Raw genomic sequence first — 27578 nt, 5'->3', positions numbered from 1 at the left:
TGTCCTTGGAGTATGGATTGGAGTGTCTCATCTTGATTGGAAGAGGGTGACGGGTAGGTGAATTGGGGTGCTTGTGATTGGTTGGGTTGAGGTGGTTGCCTATGAGGTGGTAGATAGGTTTGGTAGTTCCTTCCTTGGTTTGGTTGTTGATGTAGAGGGTGTTGTGAGTATCGGTTTTATGAATTGTTGGTGTTCCATCTTTGGTTGCCTCCATTGTTCCTACCTCCTTGTTGATAATTTTCCCGCCAACCTTGGTTGGAACTATCTCTCCAACCTTGATTAAAGTTGTTACTCCCTTGGTTGTAATTGCCTCCTTGTTGGGGGTACCCTTGTGAATGGTATCCTTGATTAGGGCGATCACAAAAGGGGCGGTCGTAGAAGTTATGGGTAGCCGCTAAAGTGTTATCTTCTTGGAGACTTGGACATTCATCCGTGTAGTGGGAGTAGCATGAGCAAATACCGCATACTCTTTGGGGGACCAATTGTTGGCTTTGTTGGTGTTGAGGAGGTGGTGGAGGTTGTTGTTGATGAAATGGAGGTTGTTGTTGATTCACTTGGAGTTGCTTTAGAAGACTTGTCATCTCGCACAAGGTTTTGGTGAGGGTGGCGGTCTCACCACTAGAAGAGACTTCATTAACGGTTCTAGGGTGATTGCTTCTTTGTCTAGCATGCAAGGTGGATTCGGCCAAGTCGGAGATCAATTGCCAAGCTTCCTCCGTCGTTCTATATTTTGTCAAAGAACCATTGCTTGAAGCATCTAGGAGGATCTTATCTTGTGGTTTCATTTCTTGACAAAAATAACTTATCAACACTAGAGTGTTGATCATGTGGTTGGGGCATGAGTCAAGAAGCTTTCGGAACCGCTCCCAATATTCATATAGAGTTTCCAATTCACCTTGGACAATGCATGAGATTTCTTTCCGTAACTTATCGGTCACCGCCGCAGGAAAGAATTTGTCTAAGAATTCTCTTCGAAGCAAGTCCCAATCACCAATAATCTCACTTGGCAAAGAGTAGAACCACTCCTTGGCTCTTCCTTCAAGAGAAAAGGGGAAAGCATACAACCAAACCGCTACTTCACTAGAGCCTTCCCGCCTAGTAGTGGAGCATACACCTTGGAAGTCCTTAAGGTGTCTAATAGAGTCTTGAGCGGGAAGTCCTTGATACTTGGGAAGAAGATTGATTAGAGCGGTTTTGAGCTCAAAATTAGCATTCAAGTCTGGATGACGGATGTGAGTAGGTTGAAGGACAAAATCCGGAGCACTAGCTTCCTTGAGAGTGACTCGCCTTGGGCGGCCATTGTGTCCGTACCTAGATCAAGAGAAGAGTTATTAGTAGTGTCTATGAAGAATAAACGGTGCCTTCTTCGAATGACGATTCGGAGTCAACTCGGATATGGTAGGTGAATTGGTAGGGACCTTTTCACCACCTCCAAAGGCTAACCGTCTCCAAGCTTGTCTAAGATGAAGTAAAGTTCTTTCTATTTCCAGATCAAATCTAACTAAGCTCGGATCGGGTAAAGAACACGTCATTCAAAGGGAGAGATAGTGAGCTCATGACAATATTCAAGCAAAATGCAAACGAACACAAACAATCAAGTAAAATGCAAGTATGTACATATTCACATATCTACACTAATCAACAACATGGCACTCATGTGCACTCCCCGGCAACGGCGCCATTTTGATGAATGATTTTATGCCGGTGTAGAATTTTTCAATGAATCCAATCGTAGTATAGTCTAAACCGACACGTAATTCCTCATCAAACAATCAAAAATCAATAACCGAGAGCATAACTCCCGAGTCGTTCTACCTAGGAGTGCTCCAAGATGTACATTGTTGATTAGAAAGTGTATTGGTGTTTGGAGTTTCATATAAGAAAAGAACAAAACTAGTAGTGTGAATGAAAATCAAACTATATAAAGGCCTTGGCTAGAAGTGAGAATTGGACTTCCTATCATCATTATTTCTATCAATTGTAATCACAATTAGTTATTGCTTCACTTAGTTAACCTTTAGTATTAAGGAAAGTCAAGTGAAAGTAATCAATTTGGATTCACAAATCCTAGCCTAACCCTAAGGAAGTCTAGCTTTAGTGACATGCAAATCAACTAGCAATTTCCAATTGACAATCAACAAAGGACATTATAACTCAAGTGTCTACAATGTCTCAACTTCCAAGCCAAGTAAGAAAAGTCTACTCCATAGTTAAAGTTGGCATTTTCTCAAACACTTGGAGAGCAATGATGAGAGTCATTGCAAAATTGAGAATAAACTTGAAATCAAAGGTGTCCACTACAAGAGATTAACAACAATCCAACAATTGAAGGCTAAGAACTTGAATTACCTCAGTGTATCGATGCAAATAGAAGTAACAACATCCAAAAGATAGATCCATAAGTAACTTGAACAACAAGAACTAAATTGAGAAAAGTAGAGTCTAGATCTATAATTGGAAGCAATGTAGAGTGAATTAACAATAGATCTCACCAATGAATACAAGAGAATTGGAAATTTGAGAGGCAAAAACCCTAGAGAGAGGCTAGAGAGAAGGTAGACTTTCTCTCTCTACAAAAATGTAACTTCCAACTAAAAATATCTAAAAATGAGTCAATAGATGTGGATCCCTTCAATCCTTGGTCTTCTTATGCCTTTTCCCGCCAGAATTCTGCTCCAAACAGGGTCTGTAACTTCCCTGAAATTGCCAGTCACTTTTCTCTTTAAAACTCAGGTGCGGCATCGACGCGTATGGGCATGGAACGCGCACGCGTCCCTGGGGGTTTTGCGAGCCACGCGCATGCGTCAAGCATGCGCGCGCATCCATAAGGATTTGGTTCAGCCATATAAATGCGCCGGCTCCTGGCTTCGGCTCCTTTACGCTGATCTTGATGGCGCGCATCCACACGTACGCGCAAGGTAAGCGTACGCGTTGGCGCTAAAATTCCAAAGCTTCACTTTCCATGCTCCTTCCCTTCATGCATGCTTCCTTCGTTTCCTCTAGACTATCCCTACCTTATAAGCTCTGAAATCACTTAACAAATGGATCACGGTATCGAATGGTAATGGAGGATGATTAAAAATACATCAACTTTAACATAAAGAAGCATGTTTTCATCCATGAGGCAAAGTTGGGAAAGGAACACAAAATCATGCATTTTTATACGAACAAGTGTGAAAGACCATTGATAAAACCCTAAAATCCATACAAGATAAACCCTAAAAATGGGGTTTATCAGATACTGAATGGCTCTTCCTTCTCTTTGAGGTCATTCCTCTTAATAAACTGGAAGAAGAGGAAGAAAGTTGAGAACAACATGTCAAGCTAATGACACTAAAAGAGCACTTGTTGGGAGGCAACCCAACCTTAGGTAACATTTCATTTCTTTGCTTTGTTTATTTGCAAATAAAATTGGCATATGATTACATTCTAAATTTGGTGTTGCCATGCAACAATTTGATTTTCAATTTTCACTGGATACTTGCATCATTCTAAAATGAAAGTGTCACACTAAGTTTCTAAGTTTGGTGTGCCACTCTATTTTCTATGCAATGAATCCAGCAACACCACTTGGCTATACAATCATAATGCCTTTGCTACTTAGGTCTGCAGTATTATCTTTGTTTTGGTATGATAAGTTTTCTTTCTCTTTGTTTTAGTCATTCCTTTGTTTTTAACACTCCTTAACTGTTTTTGTTAATACCTCACCAGGAAATCCTTACTCGTGAAAATTCTTTACTTGGGGATTGTGTTATTAGCATAGAACAGTTTTCTTTGTTTAGTTTTAGTTCAAATAAACTGACATGTGATTGCATTCTAAGTTTGGTGTTGTTATTCAACAAAATTTATTTCCAATCTTTACTGGATACTTGCATCAATCCCAAGTGAAAGTGTCACATTAAGTTTGGTGTGCCACTTATCCTTCATGCAATGTATCATGCACACCGCACTGGTTTTTGCAATCACAATGTTTCTGTTTCCTGAGCCTTCATTGTTATTTTTTAATTTTGCTTGCTTAAACACATGTACTGTTGATATTTTATTGTGTAAGACACTCATGATCCATCCTAGACACCATCACCACTATTCTAATTGTTGCTTGATGATGAGCAAACACTCTAATTTGTTATGGGAAGAGGAAGAATAGGAGAAAAATGACAATAATAGTAAAGATGAACTACAAGGTGGTAAAGTTCATTTTCCTCTTATTTGTTTCCAATACTTTAAAGTGCATGATTGTCTTCTATCTCCTCTGTATGCATGTGTGTTGTGAATAAGCATAGCTTGATTGCTGATTTGTAACATCTTGCTGTGACATTATGACTACCATCTTGAATTTTGTGAGTTCAAAAGCAATAAAGTATCATGATCATAAACAAACAAGGAATTAAAGAAGAACTTAGCATGGGCATGCAAGTATTGGAAGGCTAGTATGATTAATTGTTGCTCAATTGCATTAGATTTTATTTAATTGAAGTTTTCATCTAGGACATTTTATGAAATTTTTGAAATCATGAAAACCTTGAAAAAGCAATTACAAATAAGGCAAAAAAAGAAAAGGGAAAGAATGAGAAAGTTGAAGGCTTTGAGTACCAATGACAATTCAATTGTTAAGTACTTGTGGTGTTTATGTATTAGGCAAAAAGCTTAAAAACAAAACATTTAGAGTCAAGGCTAGGCTCAAGTGCAAAAACACTCCCTCAAAGCTCAAGGCTCTGAGCATCAATAATTAGAGAGTAAAGAAAAGAAGAAAATGAGCTTAAAGAAGTCCTCTAAATAAATGCTTGTGGTGCTTATGTATCAATTGGTAATACTTGAAAACAAAGCATTTAGAGTCGTAGCTTTGTTTTCAACTCATGTGGCAAAGCACGCAAAAGGAGAAGTTAAGAAGAGAATGAAAAGCTTGTTTCAAGGAAAAAATATAAGGAAAAGATTTCATAAAATGAGCTAGATAGAAGCATCAATCATTTATATTTCTTTTGTGATTGTAGCATGCATAGACTTTTGTGACTGTAGCATGCATAGAAAACAAGCCAACCATGAACATCAACTTGCCATTCTTCTCACCTTGGTTTGTCAAAACTTACTGCATGATTCTTTTCTTGCTTGGGGACAAGCAAGGTTTAAGTTTGGTGTTGTGATGACATGTCATTTTGTGCATATTTTCTATGCTTTTTCATACAAGAAATTGATGATTAATACTTAATTATTGAGTATTTTAGTGCTTAAATAGTATATTGATTTGATCTTTTGATTTGATAAACTTTGTCGGAAATAAGTGGAAAAAGAAGCAAAAAAAGCACAAATTAAGCTCAAAAGGAGAAAAGAGGAATTCTGGGGCACACTTTGAAGTTTGAGCAAGTTTTGGAGCCTTAGGCCACATTTTTAAAAGCATGGCCCATGATTAAATCAAGGAAGCGTGCTCTGTTTTCACAATGAGTGCTCTTGGCGCGAGAGTGCTACGTTCTTTTTCAAAGAGCGCTTGCGATAGTGGAGCAAGCAAAATTTGTAAGTGACGCGTATGCGTAGGCCATGCGTACGCGTCGAAGCTGCAACTCTGGAAGACCACGCGTACGCGTGCTTGACGCGTATGCGTCGGTGGGATATTTCTAAAAAAGTACGCGAAAGCGTGAATGAAGCGCAGCATGGAAGTGAAGTTTTTGAAGACCACACACATGCGTAGGGGACGCGTACACGTGGGGAGCGCTCATATTGCAAGCGCTACGCTCTTTTGGAGAGCATTGTTATTGACGCGCATGCGTAGAGCACGCTTAAGCGTCACAAGAGCAAATGTTGAAGGCCACGTGTACACATGGGTGACGCGTACGCATGGATGCGCCAAAATGCAAAAGGACGCGCAAGCGTATGGGACGCGTACGCGTGGGTATAAAAGCGCTCCGTTCTCTAAATGAATCTACGCTCTCCTGGAAGTGCATTTTTTCTCAAATTAGCTTCATTCCAAGCCCATTTGAACTACAAGCAAGCAAGCCCACTCTGATCACTCAATGAAGATCACAAGGATCGTCTAGAATAGGAATTTCATTTAATTGTAATTTGTTTTGAATTTCATTTCAATTTGTAATTTATGAAAGCCTATATAAAGGCTTTAGTTTCAGAAGAAAAAAGAGGTTTTGGCGCTGGAGTACAGTAGGAGTAGTAGTAGTAGGAGTAGGAGTAGGAGTAGAATAGAAGGCTCTTGTAAACACTTTTACCTTTCTGCACTTTTACATTTCAGTATTGAATTCAATTTAGCTTATGCTAATTTTAATTTCTGCAATTCTCTTCTGCAACTTTCCTTTCTGCCAATTTCATATTTCAGTTCTTATTGAGCTTGATTTACTTTCCTGCAATTTACATTTCCTGCAAGTATTTTTAGAGCTATGATCCACTGAACCCCAATTATTAGGGGGAGGAGCTCTGTTATGATTCACATGATTTAGTGAATTTCTTTTTCTTCTCAGTTCATTTGAGTAGCTATAGGATATCCTCTATTTTGATTGAGATTCATCCACTCTGGAAGGGAGTTTGAATTTGTTGAATGCTTGTGTGAGTCTCGGAAGGGGAATCATGAGCACTAAAATTGAGGCTCTATCCTTCACTACTCTCCTGATCAACACCATTCGGGAGGAATTAAGATCTTGAGAGTTAGTGTGGCTTATGGATGAGAGACATGCGCTTAACCTCTTCTCATGACAATTAGATCAACAAATTGGCAAGATTGATTGTGATTAGAGAGATTAGATTGCCAAGGAATTGGGATCCAATCAATTTCAATCCGCCATATGATTGAGAAAGGAGTTGAGACCCATTTGATTAATTATGGATTATTATATCTCCAATCCTTAATGAGTTTTTCTTTCAGTTAATTGTTCTTGAGTCCATTTTAGTTGCTTGATTTACTGCTCCTTTACATTTGATGCAATTTACATTCTGCACTTTAAATTCCTTGCAATTTACATTCTGTTAGTTCAATTTCACTCAATTCACAACTATTAGCTTGACTAGACTAATCACCTAACTAAAGTTGCTTGATCCATCAATCCATGTGGGATCGACCTCACTTTTGTGAGTTTTACCACTTGATGCGACCCGGTATACTTGCCGATTAGTTTGTGCGAAATTCAATTTTTCATCATCATACCACAAGGATCAATAATTTGTCAATTAAAGTAGTCACAAACCATGAATTTTCTTTGCACCTGTCGGGATTGGTTTCTTGTTTCACATAGAAAAACCAACTCAGGAAAGTGGGATTGAACAATCCCTTTAAGGTTGTGAACTGTTAGGGATCTCCCCAAACTCCGACAATTCCACGATAACATTCTCATAGGTCTTGGGGTGCCAGTGACCGGCTGGCACTCTCCACCCTCTTATCAGCAATTAATTCTTGTTCAACACACATCTTCTTGGCCACAAGCTCATCTTCTTTACTAGAGACTCTTCGCTTTGTCCCGTCCAGTTGGTTAAGTGAATTATGACTCTGTCTTGCCATCTGTTTTAGATTCAATTTTTTGCAGCTAACTTCTTCCATTATCATCCAATTGTCTTCTTGGATTTCATTCATTGAGCTTGTGATATCTTCTAACATAACAGGAGAACCAGATTTTGTCATTGACTTCCAAGCTAACTCTGTAATTTGGTTAGGGGACTCCTCTGTACTCCTTAGGACTTCATTCCTTTCATCCTTTATATTCAGCTTAGAGAAGCTCTCAAGTAACCAAGAAGGAGTAGGCTTTTTTCTTTGTTGTGAAGGACTAGATTGTTGATTGCTAAAATTGCTTACATTATCACTATCGACATTGTTAATTCTTTTCCCTACCTGATCAACCTTGACCTAGTCGCTAATGCTTTTCACTTTAATATCACCTGAAGCAAAGTCTGACATAAAGATCTGGCAATGCTTTGAATCATGTCCAAAGTGAGCACAATAAATGTAGAAGAACCTAATATGCTCATATCTCAATCCAATTTCCAGTACTTTACCTCTTGGAGCAGCCATCCAAATCGAGTCCTTCACCCTTTTATCACCATTGATCAGAACTCTAGATCTAAGGATTCTAGATTCTTTTCCTCTGATAGAGTAAAAGCCAATATCAATAATCTTACCAATTTTCTCACTCAGTTTACGACTAACCTCAACAGTCTTGAATTTTTCTAGAAGTCCCTAGAATTGAATCCAAATGGAAAAAGAACTAATTCCCTTATAGTCTTGAGAGTCAACATCTGTCTACCTCTGAACATATAAAACATAATTCTTAAAGAGTCATGGAGATTCCTTCTCAATTCTGAGTATATCTAACTCATTCTCAAAGAAGAATTAGAATTAGTTTGATCCTAATTCCACTGATTTAAATCCATCTGGCCTCCCTTAGATAGCCTTCAATACATTGTCAATGGTTCCTCCTCTTCTTTCATGCTCTTTGAATTCGGATGTGAATTTTCTTCTTTTTTGGGTTTATGATACGAATGAAGGTGTGATGATAATAGAATGAAAGAAAGAAAAGATGAATATTAAGAGTGGAAGAATGAGAGAAAGTTGTAAGAAATGGATTTGGATGAAAAAAGAATTTGGAAGAATAAGAAGAGAATTAGAGAATTATGGTTGAAAAGAAAGAAAGAAAAAGAAAAATCCTTAGAAGCACAACAAAAATCCTAATAGAACAACTGAAAAATCATATTTCTTGGCAGATATACATGTACTAAATTCTAGTTAAATTAATTTTTAAATTTAAATCGAATTGATTTCCTAAATTATCTAACTTATATTACATTAGTCTTTAACTTATTTTTTGCCTTTCTTTATCCTTTGATCTACATTGATGTCTATAGTAAAAAAATAAATAAATAAATAAATAATTATTCATATAAAAAATAGGTCAAAAAAGTGAAATACAGAATATTTCTGTATATTAGAAATATTCTGACAAAAGAAAAGGTTAAAAATGTAGGTTTAATTTAATTAATCGAAACAATTTAAGAATTAATGTAACTTACACATAATATTAAAAAGAATAATTTGAGCATTTATTTTTAATTAATTATTTTTTATGAGGTGATTAATTTTGATGAAGTGATCATCATCCAATCACATGTATTTTTTAGATAACTATTTATACGATTAATATAAAAAAATTATTTTTGTTTGCATGACGTTACCTAATTAGATTATACTAACACTGGATCAAAATTAAATTAATTAATTATAATTATTATTGAAACACCGAAGATAAATAATTAAAAGAGCAAGCATATGTTAGTTAGCACTTAGCGCCAGACGGAGAAGGATTGAGTTATAGCTATTTGCTAACGCCTTAGAGGCAAATAAAGCTGCTGCAAAATCGTTCTAACGTCTTTGTTCACACCTCACACTCACACCCTGTTTTCAAATTCATAACTACTGAAACAGATACATAATCCATAACGCTTTGTCTTTCTTCTCACACCTCAACAAATCATGAAGGTATCTAATTCTTTCTATTCTACATTTTTTCCTTCCTTTTTCGATCTCTGTTTTCCTTTGTTCCAAAAAAGAGAGGATTCAGTTTCCTCGACTCTGTTTTTCTTTTGCAGAAGCCAACTCCGGCAACAACAATTGTAGCTATTATTTTCCTTCTTCTTCATTCCTCGCTCGCTCTCAAGGTACATCTTATTTATTTTATTTGTGTTTGATTACTTTCAATACTTTGTCTTTTGTTTCTTCTATATTGTAATAAACCCCACTTAATTGCGTTGAACTCTGAAAACAAACGTTGAACAGGAAGCGCAAACATGCGTGGCAAACAGAAACTGCGACTCAGGTTTACATTGCGAAACGTGTGTGGCAAACGGGAACTTGCGACCACGGTGCACTCGAACCCAACCAACTAACCCGACTTCAAAGGTGAAGGGGTTGCCGTTCAACCATTATTCATGGCTCACGACTCATAACTCATTTGCGATGTTGGGTCAGAAATCGGCCACTGGCGCTCTCATTCTCTCTCCGACCAATCAGCAAGATACCATCACCGATCAGCTTCATGTATGTTTCTGTTCTCCAATTCTCTTTCAAATCCTTTTTTTTCCTCCAAAAGTTAAAATATAAAAAAAAAAAATTAATTTTGATGTACTTGTCACTGTTTGCGTGGATTCAATTATGTAAGGTCATATGGGTACATCTACTGTACGAATGATCATAAAAAACGGATAAAAATCGGATATAATTATACAATTGTATAAAACACTTTACAAATACATTAAAATTAAACTAAAAAAAAATGGTAGTTAGAAAATAAAAATAGGAAAAGTACTTGAAACTTTAAGCGGTTATGTCTACTTCCCCATAAAGCTAAGCTTCTTTATTCTTCCTGCTCAATGAAACTCAAGGTCCCCACACGTTACCTTGAGAACATATAATACTTTCAATAAGACATTTTCAAGTGTTGCAAACCATCTCCCGGTTTTCACATTATTACCTTTGTATAAAGATCTCTTTATAAAAATAATTGCCTTTATATATTGTACGATTAATCACTAAAATGGTATTTTAAAAATGATAAATTTTAAAGGAACAATAATTGTATGTATTCCTTAAAACAAAGTCAAATATCAAAGCATAAATAATTTTTCAAGGCCTTTAAAAGACTTTTGATCTCTTAATATTTTTTTTGATACAAAATTTTTTAGGTATCATTTTAATAGTTTGCTTACATGCTGTATACATTAGGATTTTTACGCACATTTCATTGACGTTCTTTGAAATTAATTGTTATCACACATGATATCATTGATTTGTTATATCTGACCAATGTATAATGGGAACTGAATAAAAAAGTCCTATTATGGTTGTTAGGTTGCTGATTAGTGCAATGCATGTGGGAAATTTTGATGAAAGACAATGATGCAATGACTAAAGTACTAAACAGCTGGGTATTCTTTACATGCTTGAAAAGTTCAAGTAATTAGTATTTTAATCGGGTTAGTTATGGACATTGTATTACTTTATTCATCATTTCATAGAATGTTTGGAGTATTTTATTGGTTGGTTAAGAATGGTTAAGCACGCCAAGGAAGAAGAATACTAGAATCAGTAATATAAGTTTCTAGGAAAGTATTTAGAATACAAAAAGTTTTAATTATTTTCTTATTCTTTATAGTTTAAACAAATTTAAAATTGGATCTTTATATCTTTTTTTCTTTTCAATTAGATCTTTACATTATTTTTAATTTTATAATTAAGTTCTTTTTCGTATTAAAAATATTAAAATTAATAAAATATTTTTTTTAAAAATATATAGTCAAAGATCTAATTAGATTAGTAACTGTGAATATCTTAATTTGCAGATGAATATTCTATTAACTCTAATATTTTTTATATTATTAAAGACTTAATTATAAATTAAAAATGGTATAGAAACCAATTGAAAGAAAAAAAATATAAGAACTTAAATTATAAATTTGATAAAACAATAAAAACTAACCAAGTAATTAAACTAATAAAAAATTTATAAGAACATGAACATAGTAATATAAAAGGGCTAGGTGTATAATACTACTAGAAAATTGGTAATTACTGACTTTAAAAAAATCTTATTAACAAATGAAATCCGTAAAAAACATAAACTTTTGTCCAAAAGAATTAAAGAATGTGTAAATAAATTCGTCGATAATTAGTTATTTTCTGGTAGTATAAATATCTCTAAAAAAACTGCATCGAAAAAAATGTAATATAAATAGCTTAATACAGTTGTAGTTGAAACTTGAAAGAAAAAACTTATAGTGTATACTCTTGCACATTAAATAAATACTTTCATCCAACAGCATAAATGATGAAGATTGCTTCCTCCTTTAAATGACATTTTTTTATAATAAGATCAAATATGAATAAGCTAATGAAAGAGAATTATCCCTCGTTAAATATAAACTATTTCTCATAAATAAAGCATGGTGTTACATCTTATGTTTATATTTTTACCGTATCTTTTCACAGAATGGAGTACGAGGGTTGATGCTTGACCTGTATGACTTCCAGAGTGATATTTGGTTATGTCACTCGTTTGGTGGCAAATGCTACAACTACACAGCTTTTGTAAGTACCATTTTATTAATGACAAGTGGTTTACTAGCTGTTCTTGCAAATTTTATCATTAAATACCAAACTAACTAATTATATTTTTAAAGATAGGTCAAACACTACAAATGTTTTCGAAAAATTTAGATAATGACAAAAATTCTCTTAATGAAAAACCAAAATAACAAAAGTCTTTTAAAAAATTTAAAAATACGACAAAATAATCAAATATATGTATTATCAAAATAGTTATGTTATACGTCCAAATCTTTTTGGTAATAAGTTGGTCTAAACTCAATTTAGTGGAGCGTAAAATACGTGCTCCAACTACATGAAACGGTTCTTGCATTCATCTCCTTTTTTTTCCATTCTTCTTTGCATTTCTCTTTCTTGTTCTTTGGGTTCTTTCTTCTTCTTCTTTTTCATGTGTTTTCTTCTCATCGTCGTTGTTTTATCATTGTTGCTGTATTTATTTTTTTCATCCTTCTCTTCCTAGTGATTTTGTATCATTATGTATTTCTTTTTTCTTTTTTATTTGATTTTTTCTTGCTTGTTAAAAGAGTAAATAAGAAAGTAAAACAAGAAGAAAAAAATGAACGAGAAAAGAAGAAGATAATGATGATAATGAAAAAGAAGAAGAAGAAGGAAGAGGAGGAGTTTTGAGTCATCCTTAAGTATTTTAGTACATTTTGAATTTAGGGTATGGAAAAAGCTTCAAAAGTTATTTTTGGAATTTTAATTTATGAAAAGTCATATCAATAATGTTTGATACAGTTTTTTAAATATGTTTTTAACTTCTCAAAAAATTATTTAAGAGTTTTTAAAAAAGTAAAAAAATAATTGATTTCTTTCCTTTTTAAAAGTTATTTTATCACTTCTATTTATTAAACAACTTTAAAACAGGTCCTTTTATCATAACTTCCCAAACATAAAATAACTTAATTATTAAATAACTTTAAAACAAGTCCTTATATTTTAAGTTCTTTCTCTAAAAGAGTTTAATTATGTTGTTTATTCAAACTGACCCTTAAATAAGGTGAATTTTTTGTCTTTTCTTGTTTTAAATTGAGTTGTTGTGTGCCATCATCATTAAGTAATTTCGGTGCATTCTATATTTGAATTTCGGTGCATTTTAGATTTAAATAAGGTGTACTGTTGGTCTGAACTAATTTTGAATTGACTTTGTTTATATATTGTCATCATTAAGTAATTGTGGTGCATTTTTTATTTAAATAAGGTATACTTGTAGTCTAAACTTATTTTAAACTGAGTTTATTTGTGTGTTGTCATCATTAAAAAATTTCGGTACATTCTGGAGTTGAACTGTTATATATATATAAAAAAAGACAACGATGATAACAATAACGATAATGAAAGAGAAAAATGAGAAAAAAGAGAAGGAGAAGAAAAAATAATAGCAACTTCTTCAAGTATATTAAAAGTCATCCCAACTTTTAGGACAAACAAACACAAGAAACACCAAAAACTTATAAGCACGATAGTATGACACCAAACATAATTTTATATTATACCAAATTGTGTTTCAAAATGCACCGAAACTACCATTAAACATAACATAAATAGATTCATCAAAAAAATAATTCAAAACTCTAACATTCTATTCAAATTTAAACCTTCAACTATGAACACTGATTTTTATAAAAAAAAAAACGAAATTATTCAACTCATAGACAAAACAACTACACAAACATCAATTACTAATAAACTACATTAATGAGGTTCGAACTAAATCTCCTCCACTTGATTCGTTTCAAAACAATAATCCAATTCGAACTTACATCATTCATTGTCTTCGAAAGAGAAATATCTGTTGAAACTTGATTTCACAGCTTGATTTAAAAAAAAAATAGATCCAAATCTTTAAATCAGATCAAAGGGCATTGATCATGAATAAAGAGAATGGAGAGAATAAAGAAAACACAGGGAATGAAGAAAATGCAGAGAAGGAAGAGAGCACAAAACGTTGAAAAAATTTGAAAAAAAAAAAACAAAATCTGCATAGAAAAAGTAGTTATATATAGTTGGGTGTTAAGTGAAAAGGTTGTTAGAGGTAGTGATGCGTGGAGATGAATTAGGTTATAGCAACTTGGTTGGACTTGATTAGTTAAATGATTTGGATGTAGAGCTTTATTGTTATAAAAAATGCTTTAAAAATTATATTTAATTTTTTACAAATATAATTAAAAAATAAACTCTATTTAACTATAAAATTTAGTGCTTGTTTGAGTGTCATTAAGTTGATAAAAAAATATATTTTTTCAATGAAAAAAGATATTTTTTTTATTTTTTAGCTTGTTTGATAAATTTCTAGTAGTAAAAATAAAAGTATTAGAAAAATAAAAAAATATTTTTTTGAGAAGCTATAATTTATATCTTTTTTAAAATATCTTTTTTCTTTAAAAAAATAGTTTTCACATAATAAATAAACAAAAAAATATTTTTATATTATTATACCCAAATATAATTGATAGATAAAAATATCTTTTTACATGAGATATCCAAACATAAAATTAATTTTACTTTTTTATAAGATCTTTTAAAAAAAGATAACTCGAAAAAAAAAAAATTTTCAAAGAAGCTCACACAAACAAACTCTTAATGGTCTTACATCAAACGAAATTTTATTGCCTTTTTTTTTGATTTTTTTTTTAAAAAAAAGGAAAAAAAGAAGCATGACATCATTTTTCTTAATGTTTTTCACTTTTTTAGATACATTTTGAAAAATAGTTATTCAAATATTTTTTTTAAAATTCTGATTATATGCACAAATCATTTGCCAAGTATAAGAATAGTTTGTTATTTATAAAAGATATTTTTTTTATTATTTTTGTTATATTTTTTAATTTTTTGAAATGTTTTGTTATTTTAATTTTGATTTAATTTAAATACTTTTGGCAATGTCTAATTTTTTGTGATTTACTCTTAAAAAATGATAATTAATTTGCAGCAACCTGCGATCAATGTTCTCAAGGAGATTCAAGTATTTCTTGAGGCAAACCCATCAGAGATTGTTACTATCATAATTGAGGATTATGTTACTTCACCAAAAGGCCTAACAAAGGTTTTTGATGCTGCTGGACTCAAAAAGTACTGGTTTCCGGTGTCTAGAATGCCCAAAAATGGTGGAGACTGGCCAACCGTTGATGATATGGTGAGCAAGAATCAGCGTTTAATCGTCTTCACCTCAAAATCCGCTAAGGAAGCTTCTGAAGGGATAGCCTACGAGTGGCGATATTTGGTCGAAAACCAATGTAAGTCATATTCTCCCAGAAAGGTTATATCTACTATCTTTATATGAGTCATTGTAATATAGTTATGTTATAGTGACCACAGTAACTATAGTATTTTAAAAAATGTTATTAAATTTAAAGTAATATTTTATTATTATTGAACAATGTTTTTAAAAAGTATTATTTAAAAATATTATCAAAATATAAAAAAAATATGATTTTAATTTTAACAACACTTATATAATTAGCATAATCTCTATAACATAGTCATACTAAAATTTATGGTTTTGTATATACTTCTTAAAAGAAAGATATATAAAAAAAATGATGTAAATATCATTTATCAAATTCCATGTTTATCTTGGAATAACAGAGTTCCAATGGATATGTAACACTAAATATTGATACTGGAATTTGCAGATGGAGATGGTGGAATGAAGGCTGGTATGTGCCCGAATCGCGCAGAATCGCCGGCGATGAACACGACATCAAGATCGCTAGTACTAGTGAACTTCTTCCGTGACCTTCCGGATGTTACCAAATCCTGCAAGGACAATTCTGCTCCTTTGCTAAACATGATCAACACTTGCTATGAAGCATCCGGGAAACGATGGCCTAATTTTATTGCTGTTGATTTCTACAAGGTATTGCAATTTTATAAGTCACTCAAAATTAGTGGAATGTCTATAGTGAGATGTTTTAGTCTTATATTGATCCTGTTTTGTAATTATTACTTCTATTTCAAAATAATTATCGTTTTTATTGAAAAATTAATGTATCTAGACAAAAGACAAAAGTGATAGTATTTTGAAATGGATAGAGTAATTAATTAACCCATTTTATAATTTCTCACTTAAATCAAATCTCCTTTGATTTTAGACTATCCTAAATAACTTTACCAAATGAAATTAAAAAATGTAATTCTTGAAATCTGAATTGACAACGACAATATAGAGAATATCATCAATGTAATAATTATGCTTTTGAAAAAGAACAGGAGAAAATTGAAGGATTTTTCTTAAAATAGAGAATTCAATTCACATTTTACATAATGAGTCTTATGATTATTTTATCCCTTTGATGAATCTATCATTTTGATTGGGCTATTTCAAACTCCTTACATTAAACCCTTACATGTTATAATAAATTTGAGGTTTATTATTTTGATAAATAAAATAATTAGCTTGTATATATACTTTGATTGATGTTTTCAGAGAAGTGATGGAGGAGGAGCTCCACAAGTAGTAGATGTTGCTAATGGAAATCTAGTATGTGGTTGTGGAAACATAGCCACCTGCAAGGTATAAATATATATGCTAAAGTTATTATTATTATTATTATTAGGAAAATAAAAATATTAAACAATGTGAACAATAGATATATCGGATGTTCATTTCACTAGGTGTACGGATAGTTATTTTAATATTAAGATTTATATAGGTAATTTAGAGGTGTAGTGTGTTTTTATTTAATTGGTAGTTGTTTATGTTGTTCAAGATGGTCATTGTTTACCTAACACTTCCCTTATTATTATTAATTTATTATGTGTAGTACACGGCTGTTATAGTTTAATTTTCATTTCTTCTATTCATTTCCAAAGTTGCATATAAATAATAAATATTGACATTGTATTTTGCAGCCAAACATGACATTTGGAGTGTGCGAGTTACCTGAGGCTGATGTAGCTCCTCCCCGTGCAGCCGTGGGGGTAGAACCACCACCACCACCTCCTCACACGAGCTCTGCCTGTAATAATTGCAAGCCAATTGCTTTGTTGTGGTTGTTTGCCATGACTACTCTTCTTGTTTCCTTCCTTTTCTCATTGTGAACATTAATCCCTCTTTAATAATTCAGAAAAAAAAAATTAAAGTAGTAGAGAAAAGGTAATTTAATTAGGAGAAACCATTTTTAGGAAATAGATGCTTTCAATTGGAAAATCCATCCATGTTAAGTGTCAAATTTTACCATTATATCGAATTATCAATGATGAAAATTTACACCTGACATGGTCATGCAAATTTTACAACTTTAAATGTCTATTCTTCCATTTTCTGGATCATAACTAAATGGGTTTGAAGATATTAGTCAGGTTTTTCTTTTTTTTTTTTTTTTTAAAAAAAAAAAAAAAGTTAAATGTTGTAAAAGTTTGATAGCATGTGGTGGGTTAACAACAATGCACATGAGTTGTCCATCGTCTCAGTAAAATTCCTTATTCATCCTTTGATGTATTTGTCAAATATTTAGGTTTATCTTCTATGATCTGTAAAAATTCTTTTATATGATGCGGTGATTTGAGCATTTATTAGTTTTGAACAAACTTAATCCATGACTTTCTATTTAATATTTTAATTTTGCTTCCTAAAAGAAGGAATTGTCTGTCGTGCGGAAACTTGAACTTAGTTCTTAAAAGACCAAGACAGTAGATTTCAATTTAATGGCTCTTATTGGCATTGTATAAAAAGTGTATAGCAAGTTTTACTTTGAAATCTATCTATCTATTAATATATAATAGGAGAGTAATAATAGTAGTATAGTCTATTTATTTTTTCTTTTGAAACAAAAAGTTCAACACAATAAGGTGGAGCATTAATGGAAAAGTATTATACAGATAAAATAAATTAATTTCTAATCATTTTTTGGCAAAAGTCATCAACATCCAAAAAATCAAATATCACGCCACTTTTTGTAACTCTTAATTGACCTGTTGACTACCCTGCAATACTTGATTCTTGATTCCTGAAGATTCTGTCATTCCTTTTCAACTAAGTGCTCTAAATGATAACAATGAAACCAAACTTAACAACATTCTATCAATTCGACTACAAGATTGACCCCTGAACCACGTAAACTTACGATCATTCAGTTCTATATCCATCAGTTCCATAATGCTGACACACTAGCGCCTTTCCTTTCTTCCAACTGCACAATCTCATTGAAAACACTCATGTAGCAAAGAGGAACTTGACATATTCCCGATAAAAAAACTCAACTATTCCCACACAGCAAGCTTCTTTTCCCTTGTATGCACACCATACACCAAGCAACCCGCACAAATGAAAATTATTACCTTTTATACACAACAATCTCTCTCCTTTGTAACAATTACTCAACCTAAGTATCATATCATCCCATATTATTAATAAACCTCCAGAAGCACACCTTCCAATCCCACAAATTCTAAACCCACCGCATCATTACTCCAAAATTGCATTACATCAAACTTAGTAATCACCTCCTTCTTTGTCTCTATCAATCCTAACATATTTACATTATTTTTATGCTTAAATTTTTTACCATTTCCCACTTTCCAACACCCCCTAAACCCCTCATATTTCACAAACTAAAATCATTTAAAAACTCTATTACACACCTTATTTGGTTTTTAGGGCGGCTCCTTCTTACTTTCTCTTTTTGTTTTGCTTGCCTTCTTTTTTGTGCCAATACTTCATTTTGAGTTTGGAGAATAGTCATAATGTCGTTGTCCTCGTCATATAAAATAGCTCCTGATTCGATAGCCAGATCCCAAGTAGCCCTATTTTCAGCCATATCTTTATCCCAACTTCCTCCGTGCTCATCTTGATTAGTTTCACACTCTGCATCCTGCTCTGAGTCCCCCGAATCTTCCATGTTCCTTACAGCCCCTTCATCATCCAACCCAGTTTCCTGCACCACTGTATTCTGATCCTCTAAATCTGAATCCTGCACTGTATCACCCCTCGTCAGACATATACTAACATGCTGCTTACCACTACCATCCAAACTAGCATGGGTCTCATTAACTACACTTGGTGAAATGTTTTCTTCCATTGTACTGTTCAAACAATTCTCCACACCTCCGCCAATCTCCTTTCTGGCTTGATTATGCTCATCGGGTGCATCAGGGGCTTCACGCTCCTCCCTGCCCTCCACGCCATCAAGCTCAGCACGGACATTATCACCTTTGCCACCAGCAGCTGGCTTCCGCGCTGCTCCCAGATCTGCCTCGTCAGTGTTGTTCACCGTGACATCAACCCCTTTGCGAACTCTATGACAAGCCACGCCTCTCTCTTCACCGCCGCCCGCAAGGAGGCCCTTTTAAAATACACAATGATCCATGACGAGCCACACCCTGCTCTTTACCGCAAGGAGGCCCTTTTAAAACGCACAATGACGTACTCTTCGTCGCACCACACAGTCATTTCGCTGCCACACCCCACTAACATATTGGGCCTTATATGCTTCAAGCCAGCCCCAAGTGAACTTTTGTTCAACACCAAATTAACCCCTTCTTTCCGTTTATTCCCATATTCCCAAGTCTCCGTTTTTTCAGAGATTGCTTCATTACTGATTGTTTGAGATCGCATAGATACCGCACTCACCATAATTTCCGGATACACCAAAGGATTTTCCGTTCGCGTTTTCAAAAAAATCTCGTGCCACTCATCCAAATCCTCAACGGTAATTACCTTTCTATCCTTGTCATGCTCTGTCTTCCATAGCCCCTGTGACATTATTATCACGGCATCCCATTCCAACTCCAACGGTTTCCTCTGAGCTTCTAGTTCTTCACTTTCATGGTGTTCCAATACAACTCTCTCTTTCTCGTTCACCTCAATATCCTTTCCTTTAATTTTTTCTGTTTCTCATCAGGAGAGTCCCTGACATCTTCATCGTGCGTAGTGATTTTTTTCCGGACATCAATCCTCCTCCTATACTTAGCCTCACCCACAAAGATCTCTTTTCTCCTTAAACGTGTAACACACCAATCACCCTAAGCTTTACCTCTCGCCGTAAAGCAAAAGTTAATCAGAGGTTACGACAGTTCTAAGGCTTATACATACATACATACATACACTTGGGCCCGGACCAACCCGCTAAGTGTTTTTGGCCCGTTTGGCCCACTTTGGACCAAAACCTTTAAGATTGTCCGATTTTCGATTTCTAATATTTTTTCTAAGGTTTTTGACTGTTCTCACTTTTTCTCGCATAGAACCGAGCAGACTTAAACCGGTTCGACCGGTTCAACTACCGGTTCGCAGTTTTTTACGGTTTTCGCAGAAAACACATTTTCTGACTTAGAAAAACCTACTGAGTCCAAAAATCATATTTAAATCCCCAAATTCTCATCCTAACTTTCTGGAATCTAATTTGGGCATTTAAATAATTTTATTTGTGAAAACTCTGGTTCTTACAAATCGCATTACATTCGTCTCTTTGATAGCCTTTAATGCCCCTCCTTTTGTAGTATACCTGATGAAAACAAACAAATGGATCCGACCATACTTCTCTTTACGTGCCAAATAGATGTCATTTATCCTTCTTGTCCACCTGAACATATGAAACAATTCATTCTTCGAAATATTGTCGGGTAAATTATCCACAAAAATTGTGAATGATCGCTTTCCAATCGGAGATACGCTTTCCAGTTTCAAACCCGTGGATCTTTCCCAACATGGGACTGTCTAACTTTATTCCACCTTGCATTAGACATAGATAATGTTATGAGAACATTGAGGGTGGTTTAGGGTTCAGAGGAAGTAATGTTCAATTTTTGAGAGCAGAAGAGAGTCTCAGAAAGTGACATAGAAAATTCAAATAAAAAAACCAGGAGGGATCGCGGAAGTAGAAGAAGGCCCCTCAAATGTACGGCAGAAAGGAGAACCTGATCGAAGAAGAGCGCTCCGTCGACGGCAGCGACAATGGCATTGTATACGGCGGCGGGAGTGAATGACAAAAATGAGAAATTAGGGTTTAATGAGTATGTTAAAACAGTATATAGTCTATTTACTCGATAAGTATTCAGTTTATTTGTATGACAAGCGACACAAAAATTGGGCGAAATAAGAATATAAGAAAAAGAAGTTTTGGGCAGATTCTTTTTAAAAATGATCAGGATTTAAATAGAAAATTTGAATATTTGAAATCAAGAATTGAATGAACAAATTTTGAATTTTCTGTATCTCTCATTCTCTTATTTCTTTCTCACTCTGCCTCTCACCGACAATATAGAAGGAGTTCGCTGATAAGGGAAAAAAAGATAAACAAAAAGATAAGAATTCAAATTGAATAAAAAAGATACATTAAAATTGAAATAAAAATAAAAGAAATAGATTAAAATTGAGTATATAGAGAATTACTTTATTTTTTATCAAATTCTTTGACGTAACAAGAAAAGGTAATAATTTACTACCACAGTGGCATGTATATGATGGTGTCATTGCAAGGTATTTACCAGAAGCATCTTCTTATCAGGCTACTGAAGTTTTGAGACGTGGATCAAAGTTGAACGATACTTCTATATCTGCAGACAATTTCATGAGGCTTCAAACCGCGTAAAAAAAAGGTTGAAAGAGCTTAAATCTGCCTTGATGACACTTGGTAGGGAAGCAATCGTTGCTATGTTATTAGTTGAAAAGAACTGCAGCAACAAGTAACCATCCAGAGCCTTTGTACAATGGTAAACCCGAATTCTATGCCCAATTCATTTCTTGCTATCTGATTGTTAATTTGACATCTATAAATTTGGATTTTTTTTTTTCAAAAAAAATAAACCACTAGGTTAGGACCAGCATCTATTGAATTAAGTTTCATCTATCGCAATACTAATTGAGCAATTTCAAGAATCCATTCAAGAATCCATTCCCCGAGATTTTGGTAATCTTCTAATTTCTTTTCAAATGTATCATTTATATTCCTTTCTAGATTTCTTATTCAGTACACTCTTGCATCACTAGATAAGAGTATAATCATTTATCGCCTTATTGTACATAGCTACTTAGCAAGCGCATGTCTGAAAAGATACTTAAAAAGTGTTGTTTTTTATGATTGATTTTTTTCATGTATGTACTAAAGCATAACTAACTCATCAATAGCAATAGCCAAAGCTTTAAAACTCTCAACGAAAATGAGACAATGACTTTTGTGATGAAGTAATTTATACTGGGTTTAGTATATATTAGAGCTCTTGAAAGAGTAATATTGTTTTTTTTTATTGTAAGATTTTATAATTTTTTTTTTTACCAAAGATAGGAGACTCGAACCCGCAACCTCTTAATTGAGTATGAGGAGACTATGCCATTTGAGCTATTACTCATTGGCTAAGATTTTATAATTAGTTACATTGTTTCATGGAAAATAAATTGTTGGATGTTTTTGAAAAAATGTCTGCATCAATAATAAGTTCCTAGAGTTTGGAATGTTAAAACAATGAATAAAAGAATTAATTAGCTGTTAGTTGCATACACTTTTTTTCTTTTAATGTTTATGAATAACTTCAAGACATTGAATAATAATTTAGACAAATTATTAAAGTAATGGAATAACAATAATGATAAACAATCTAACGTTTTAAATAATATATGTTCTTTTGGCTGAACTTCACATAATAAAAAAGTTTTATTTATTAAGAAGAAGTATATAAAATGGATTATACATATGTTAAATTTTGTTGTATTTTCTTAAAGAAAAATCAATTGGGTGTTCATTATGTGAATACAAATTAGAATAATTTGGTGAAAGTTATTCTATAAAATAGATAGAAAAATAAGCCAAATAAATTGTGCACTTAAATGATGATGACTTGATGAGCACTTAAATAACTAGAGTATGCGTGTAATGCTCTTTTTCTTAAGGTAAGTGATTATAATTTAAATGAATTTTGAAGGGATTTCTTTGTGTTGGGAATAAGGAGTATAACCACAATCTAATCAATCATGTGTTAAATAATTTGTTATTGTTATTATATTAGAATGTTAATATAATAAGGTCCTTGATTAAATTTAGAGATTTATCATTGTGATAGTGATAATAATATTGAGAGATAAATCTTTTATAATTTAATCTAAACTGTTCTTGGTCATAGGATTATTAAAAAGCACATTAATAATCCGGAAAGATCAATATATATATAATGGTCTTCATTGGATGAAGATTAATAGATCTCATTTATTAAATTATATATATAGATAGTGCATATAGAGATATAACCATTGAACTGACTCACTTTGAGAATTCCTAATGATTATAATTACCGTATATTTGTCAATAGGATATTCTCAAGATGAACATAGTAATAGAGTTTTCTTTGACCTGCGACTGTCATAGTGATTAACAATGTATTTATTATACCTTAATTCCGGACACCTAATACCCTATGGTGCTAGTTGAATGGATATTGGGTATGATTTAAATACTTGTAGAATTAATGATTAGTCAATAAGGAATCCGTCAACTCTCGGTAAAGAGTTTGAGCTCTATGATTATAATGACTAAGATGAATAAAACCTTGGCCAAGGAAATTGAATGAATGAAGAAATGTGTTTCTTAGGTCATTCACAGTTTATTATAATAATGGTAACAAGTTAGAGTTTGACAATTAAATCATACTCTAACGGTTAACCAAGAGCTGGAAAGATGGAAGGAATTATACTTTGTTCTTCTAAGGTTCTTAGTAAAAATATATTACTTCATACTATCGGGTCGTTGAGGAGTGTTGCTAGACGCCAACCTTGATTAGTAAATTTAGTATGACTAATTTACTACCTGCTTATTATTGAACCTATGGGGTCACACATTAACGAGTGTTCTAATCTTTGCTGTAGAAACTATTTAATTATTATTTTGATTTGATCAAATAAATAATTATATTGATTCAAATGGAATATTATTATATTCTTTGCTAGCACCAAGAATATAATAATAGTATGATGATTGAGAATAGTAAATGAGATTTGAGAATAAATAGTTATTCTATTTGTAAACTTGAATTCTAAATTTGGATGAGATCCTAATTGATTCTGTTTCAAATTGAGTTATGATATGATTCATAAATTTGAAGGATTCAGATTTAGAATTTCAAGATATGATTTAAATTTGAATTGATGAGATTCAAAAATCAATAACAAATCTCATACTATATATATGTACGTTAAGAGTACAGAAAAGTGATGAGAATAACAAGAGTTTTATTCCTTTACCTCTACACACATAAACGTATGTGAGCCTGATTCTTGGAGAAGAATTTTATGGCGTGCAAAGAGTTGCAAGAGGTTTCTCAATTTTAGATCAGAAGTCCATTGGTCAAGGAGTTGACAGCAAAGGTTGGTTTTGGTGTGGATACGCATAGCGCCATCGTACCATCGAAGGAGAAAGTGATTTTTACTAGCGTACACAGGTATTTAGATATGATCTAAAATATATATTGTTTATTGGAATAAAATTTAAGCACAAAATAGATCTTTAGGATTACCTTATTTTTCTTCCGCTGCATGTTATGAACACATGGTAAACCAATCAGTGGTATCAGAGTTTTAGCTTTTTTGTGTTTAAATCTTTATTCTTATATTTCTAAAAGTTTGTGAATTAATAGGATTAATTCAAAAATTTTAAGCATGAGATGCGATTATTTCCATTGAGATGGTTTTCTAATAAATTAATAGTTAATTTTTTTGAATTTTAATTATTTAATTGTGATTAAATTATGATTCTTTTAATATAAAAAAGTTATATCTATAATCAAATATTTTGTTTGATTTTATTTATATATTAAATTTTATTGTGATTTTGATCACAATAAAAGGAATAAGATGCAAAATATCTTTTGTTTGTTTCTTATATGTATAAGTGTATATATAAAGGTCAAATTTGATTTGATAAATTTTTTTAAGGCTAAACGTTAGTATATGAAAAATCAAATTTTGATTTGATTGATGTGTTTTGAACACTATAATTTTAGAAATTAGTTTTCTTCTAATGTTCTTGATTACAAAGAGCGGCCTGACAACTAGGAGTTTTATTTTCAAGATAATAATCAGTGTATACATTTGATGTATTAGGGATTTAATTTTATATTTTACCTAGACAACCTATGAATATAAAATTTAATCTATGAATACTGGTAGAAATTCTCTAACAATGGAGATAAATCCTAAAAGTTAGGAGATTGTCAAAAAAATAAATTTATCTCTTATTTACAAGGAACAACCTGACAACCAGGAGACTTGTACTCAAAGATAAAATTTATTTATGCATATGATGATATATAAGGAGAATTAATTTTATACTTTAACCTAGACAACCTCGGGGTATAAAATATAATTCAGTTAAATAATTGTCTGACAACCAGATAATTATTTGGGATTATAATTATATGGGATATAATTTAATAATGTTTATTTAGAATAGGTATGAGTAACAACTTGACAACCAAGGTACTCATTCACAATTCTAAATAATTTTGCCAGAAATATAGATTTCTTGATTTACTTTCATATTTTAAATTTTTAAATATGTCTATCTTTCGTATGGCATACTTGAAACTAATGAATTGACTATACATTGAGAATTGTTCTTATGTATAAAAGGGTTATCATGGACATGATAATCCTATTGAAATAATATTATCCAATAAAATTGGTGATGGAATAGTTAGTACTTGTGAAGTATCTAAAATATTATTTTACTAAAATATGGGTTGTTTTGACAACTATGAGTTCTAATGTCAAAAGTATATACCCACTATTTATTACTGAATATATTGAGAAGATGTATGATGTCCAAAGCAAGATAGTACGACTATCAAAGATTTTATTTAAATGAGTGGGAGTATTGGGCAATATATTTTGAATTAAACAACTTTAGAAGTTGAAATGCCATTAGACAAATGGCTTTTGTGAGAATTGCTCTTGCAAGCATTTTTGGAGATTTATTTTGTTACAAACAATTTATAATTGGTCTTAATATGATTAATGTTTGTGATCTTTTTAGAAAAACTCAATATAAGTGTTGAGTTTGCGAATCAAAATTGCTCTTAAGGGTTGGTTTGACCAATAAGAAAGATATTGAGTATTTTTATTATAAGAGCTTAAAGTAAAATCTCTAATATCTAATTGATATTCTATTTAATAGAGAATGAGATTCTCTCAATGCACAAATACTAGTACTCTATGTACTCCATCATGTTTAAAGAAACATGGAATTTGATTTAGCTGAGGATAACTGTTTGTTAAATATTTGGACTACATTTTAGAAATGTTGCTAAATTAACAAATTTCTCACTAAATCAATTTTTTTCCATAGAGATATGAAAAAGGCATAAACTCAAACTCAAGAACATTAGAGTTTGGAGATATCTTATATGTATTAAGAGATTGCACAACAATAGAATTGATATTAGGTCCAATAAATGAGATTTATTAGTTATCCTAAAGAAATAATGAGATTATTTTTATCACTCTTCTTATGACAAAGTGTCTGTGATAAGAGGCTAAACTCCTTTTTAGAAAAGTGATTCCATCTTAAAGAAAGAGTTGGAGTACAATTACTTTTATTAGAATTGTATTCCACTCAATAGAGGATATACTTTCTCTTGAAAGTATAAAAAGTTTGATCATCAAACTAACTTTTCAAAAAAGTAGCCTATTTGTATAATGATACAATTCTATAAATATAGATCTAATGGTTACTTAAATTTTTTATAATCATGCTCAATAAGGATTGTCCTTAAAATAAATTATGCACTATTGTAGTGGGAGATTTCATGTTTTGAGAAAACATGATATTTATTATGCACTAGGTGTATTTTGCAAAAGGTCAAGCACATATGTTCAAAAGCTAAGGTGTTTAAGGTCAAAAGAGTTTTGATAAAAACAAATGTGCATTAAATTATACACATGATTGATTGGCTCTAGTGCAAGTTGGAGATTATTGAGATAATAGTATGCCCAAGATCCAATCTATCATGATTGGCTCTCGTGCAAGTGGAAGATTGTTGGGAATAAGGAGTATAACCACAATCCAATCAATCATGTGTCAAATAATTTGTTATTGTTATTATATTTAAATGTTAATATAATAAGGTCCTTGATTAAATTTAGAGATTTATCATTGTGATAGTGATCATAATATTGAGAGATAAATCTTTTATAATTTAATCTAAATTGTTCTTGGTCATAGGATTATTAAAAAGGACATTAATAATTCGGAAAGATCAATATATATATATATATATAATGGTCTTCATTGGATGAAGATTAATAGATCTCATTTATTAAATTATGAGTAAAGTATCGTTTTTGACCCCAACGTTTAGGGTAAGTTCCAAAGTTGTCCCTAACGTTTCAATCGTCCTATTTAAGTCCTAACGTTTCAAAATTGACTCAGTGTTGTCCTGCCGTTAGGGATCCGTTAACAGAATTGACGGTGGGACAAAATTGAAATGATTTTGAAATGTTAGTGACTTAAATTGGACGAAAACGTTGGGGACAAAAATGATACATAGAAATAAATTTTAATTTTATCCTTCA

The 27578-nt window shown here is 32.3% G+C and overlaps 1 protein-coding gene across 1 annotated transcript; it reads left to right on the top strand.

The window, feature by feature from the left end:
• The first annotated feature begins 9319 nt into the window (after nucleotides 1-9319).
• LOC112786934 (PI-PLC X domain-containing protein At5g67130) lies at nucleotides 9320-17595 on the top strand. Its single transcript, XM_025830312.3, has 8 exons — nucleotides 9320-9460; nucleotides 9571-9639; nucleotides 9758-10018; nucleotides 11966-12064; nucleotides 15015-15318; nucleotides 15718-15941; nucleotides 16512-16598; nucleotides 16937-17595. Exons 1-8 carry the CDS (start codon nucleotides 9455-9457, stop codon nucleotides 17123-17125), a joined length of 1239 nt encoding a protein of 412 aa, XP_025686097.1. The 5' UTR covers nucleotides 9320-9454; the 3' UTR covers nucleotides 17126-17595.
• Nucleotides 17596-27578: the final 9983 nt, after the last annotated feature.

This window comes from Arachis hypogaea, chromosome 20 (assembly GCF_003086295.3).
Source record: "Arachis hypogaea cultivar Tifrunner chromosome 20, arahy.Tifrunner.gnm2.J5K5, whole genome shotgun sequence".
In the NCBI taxonomy this organism is placed as follows: domain Eukaryota; kingdom Viridiplantae; phylum Streptophyta; class Magnoliopsida; order Fabales; family Fabaceae; genus Arachis; species Arachis hypogaea.
This window is presented reverse-complemented; position numbering and strand designations above follow the sequence as displayed.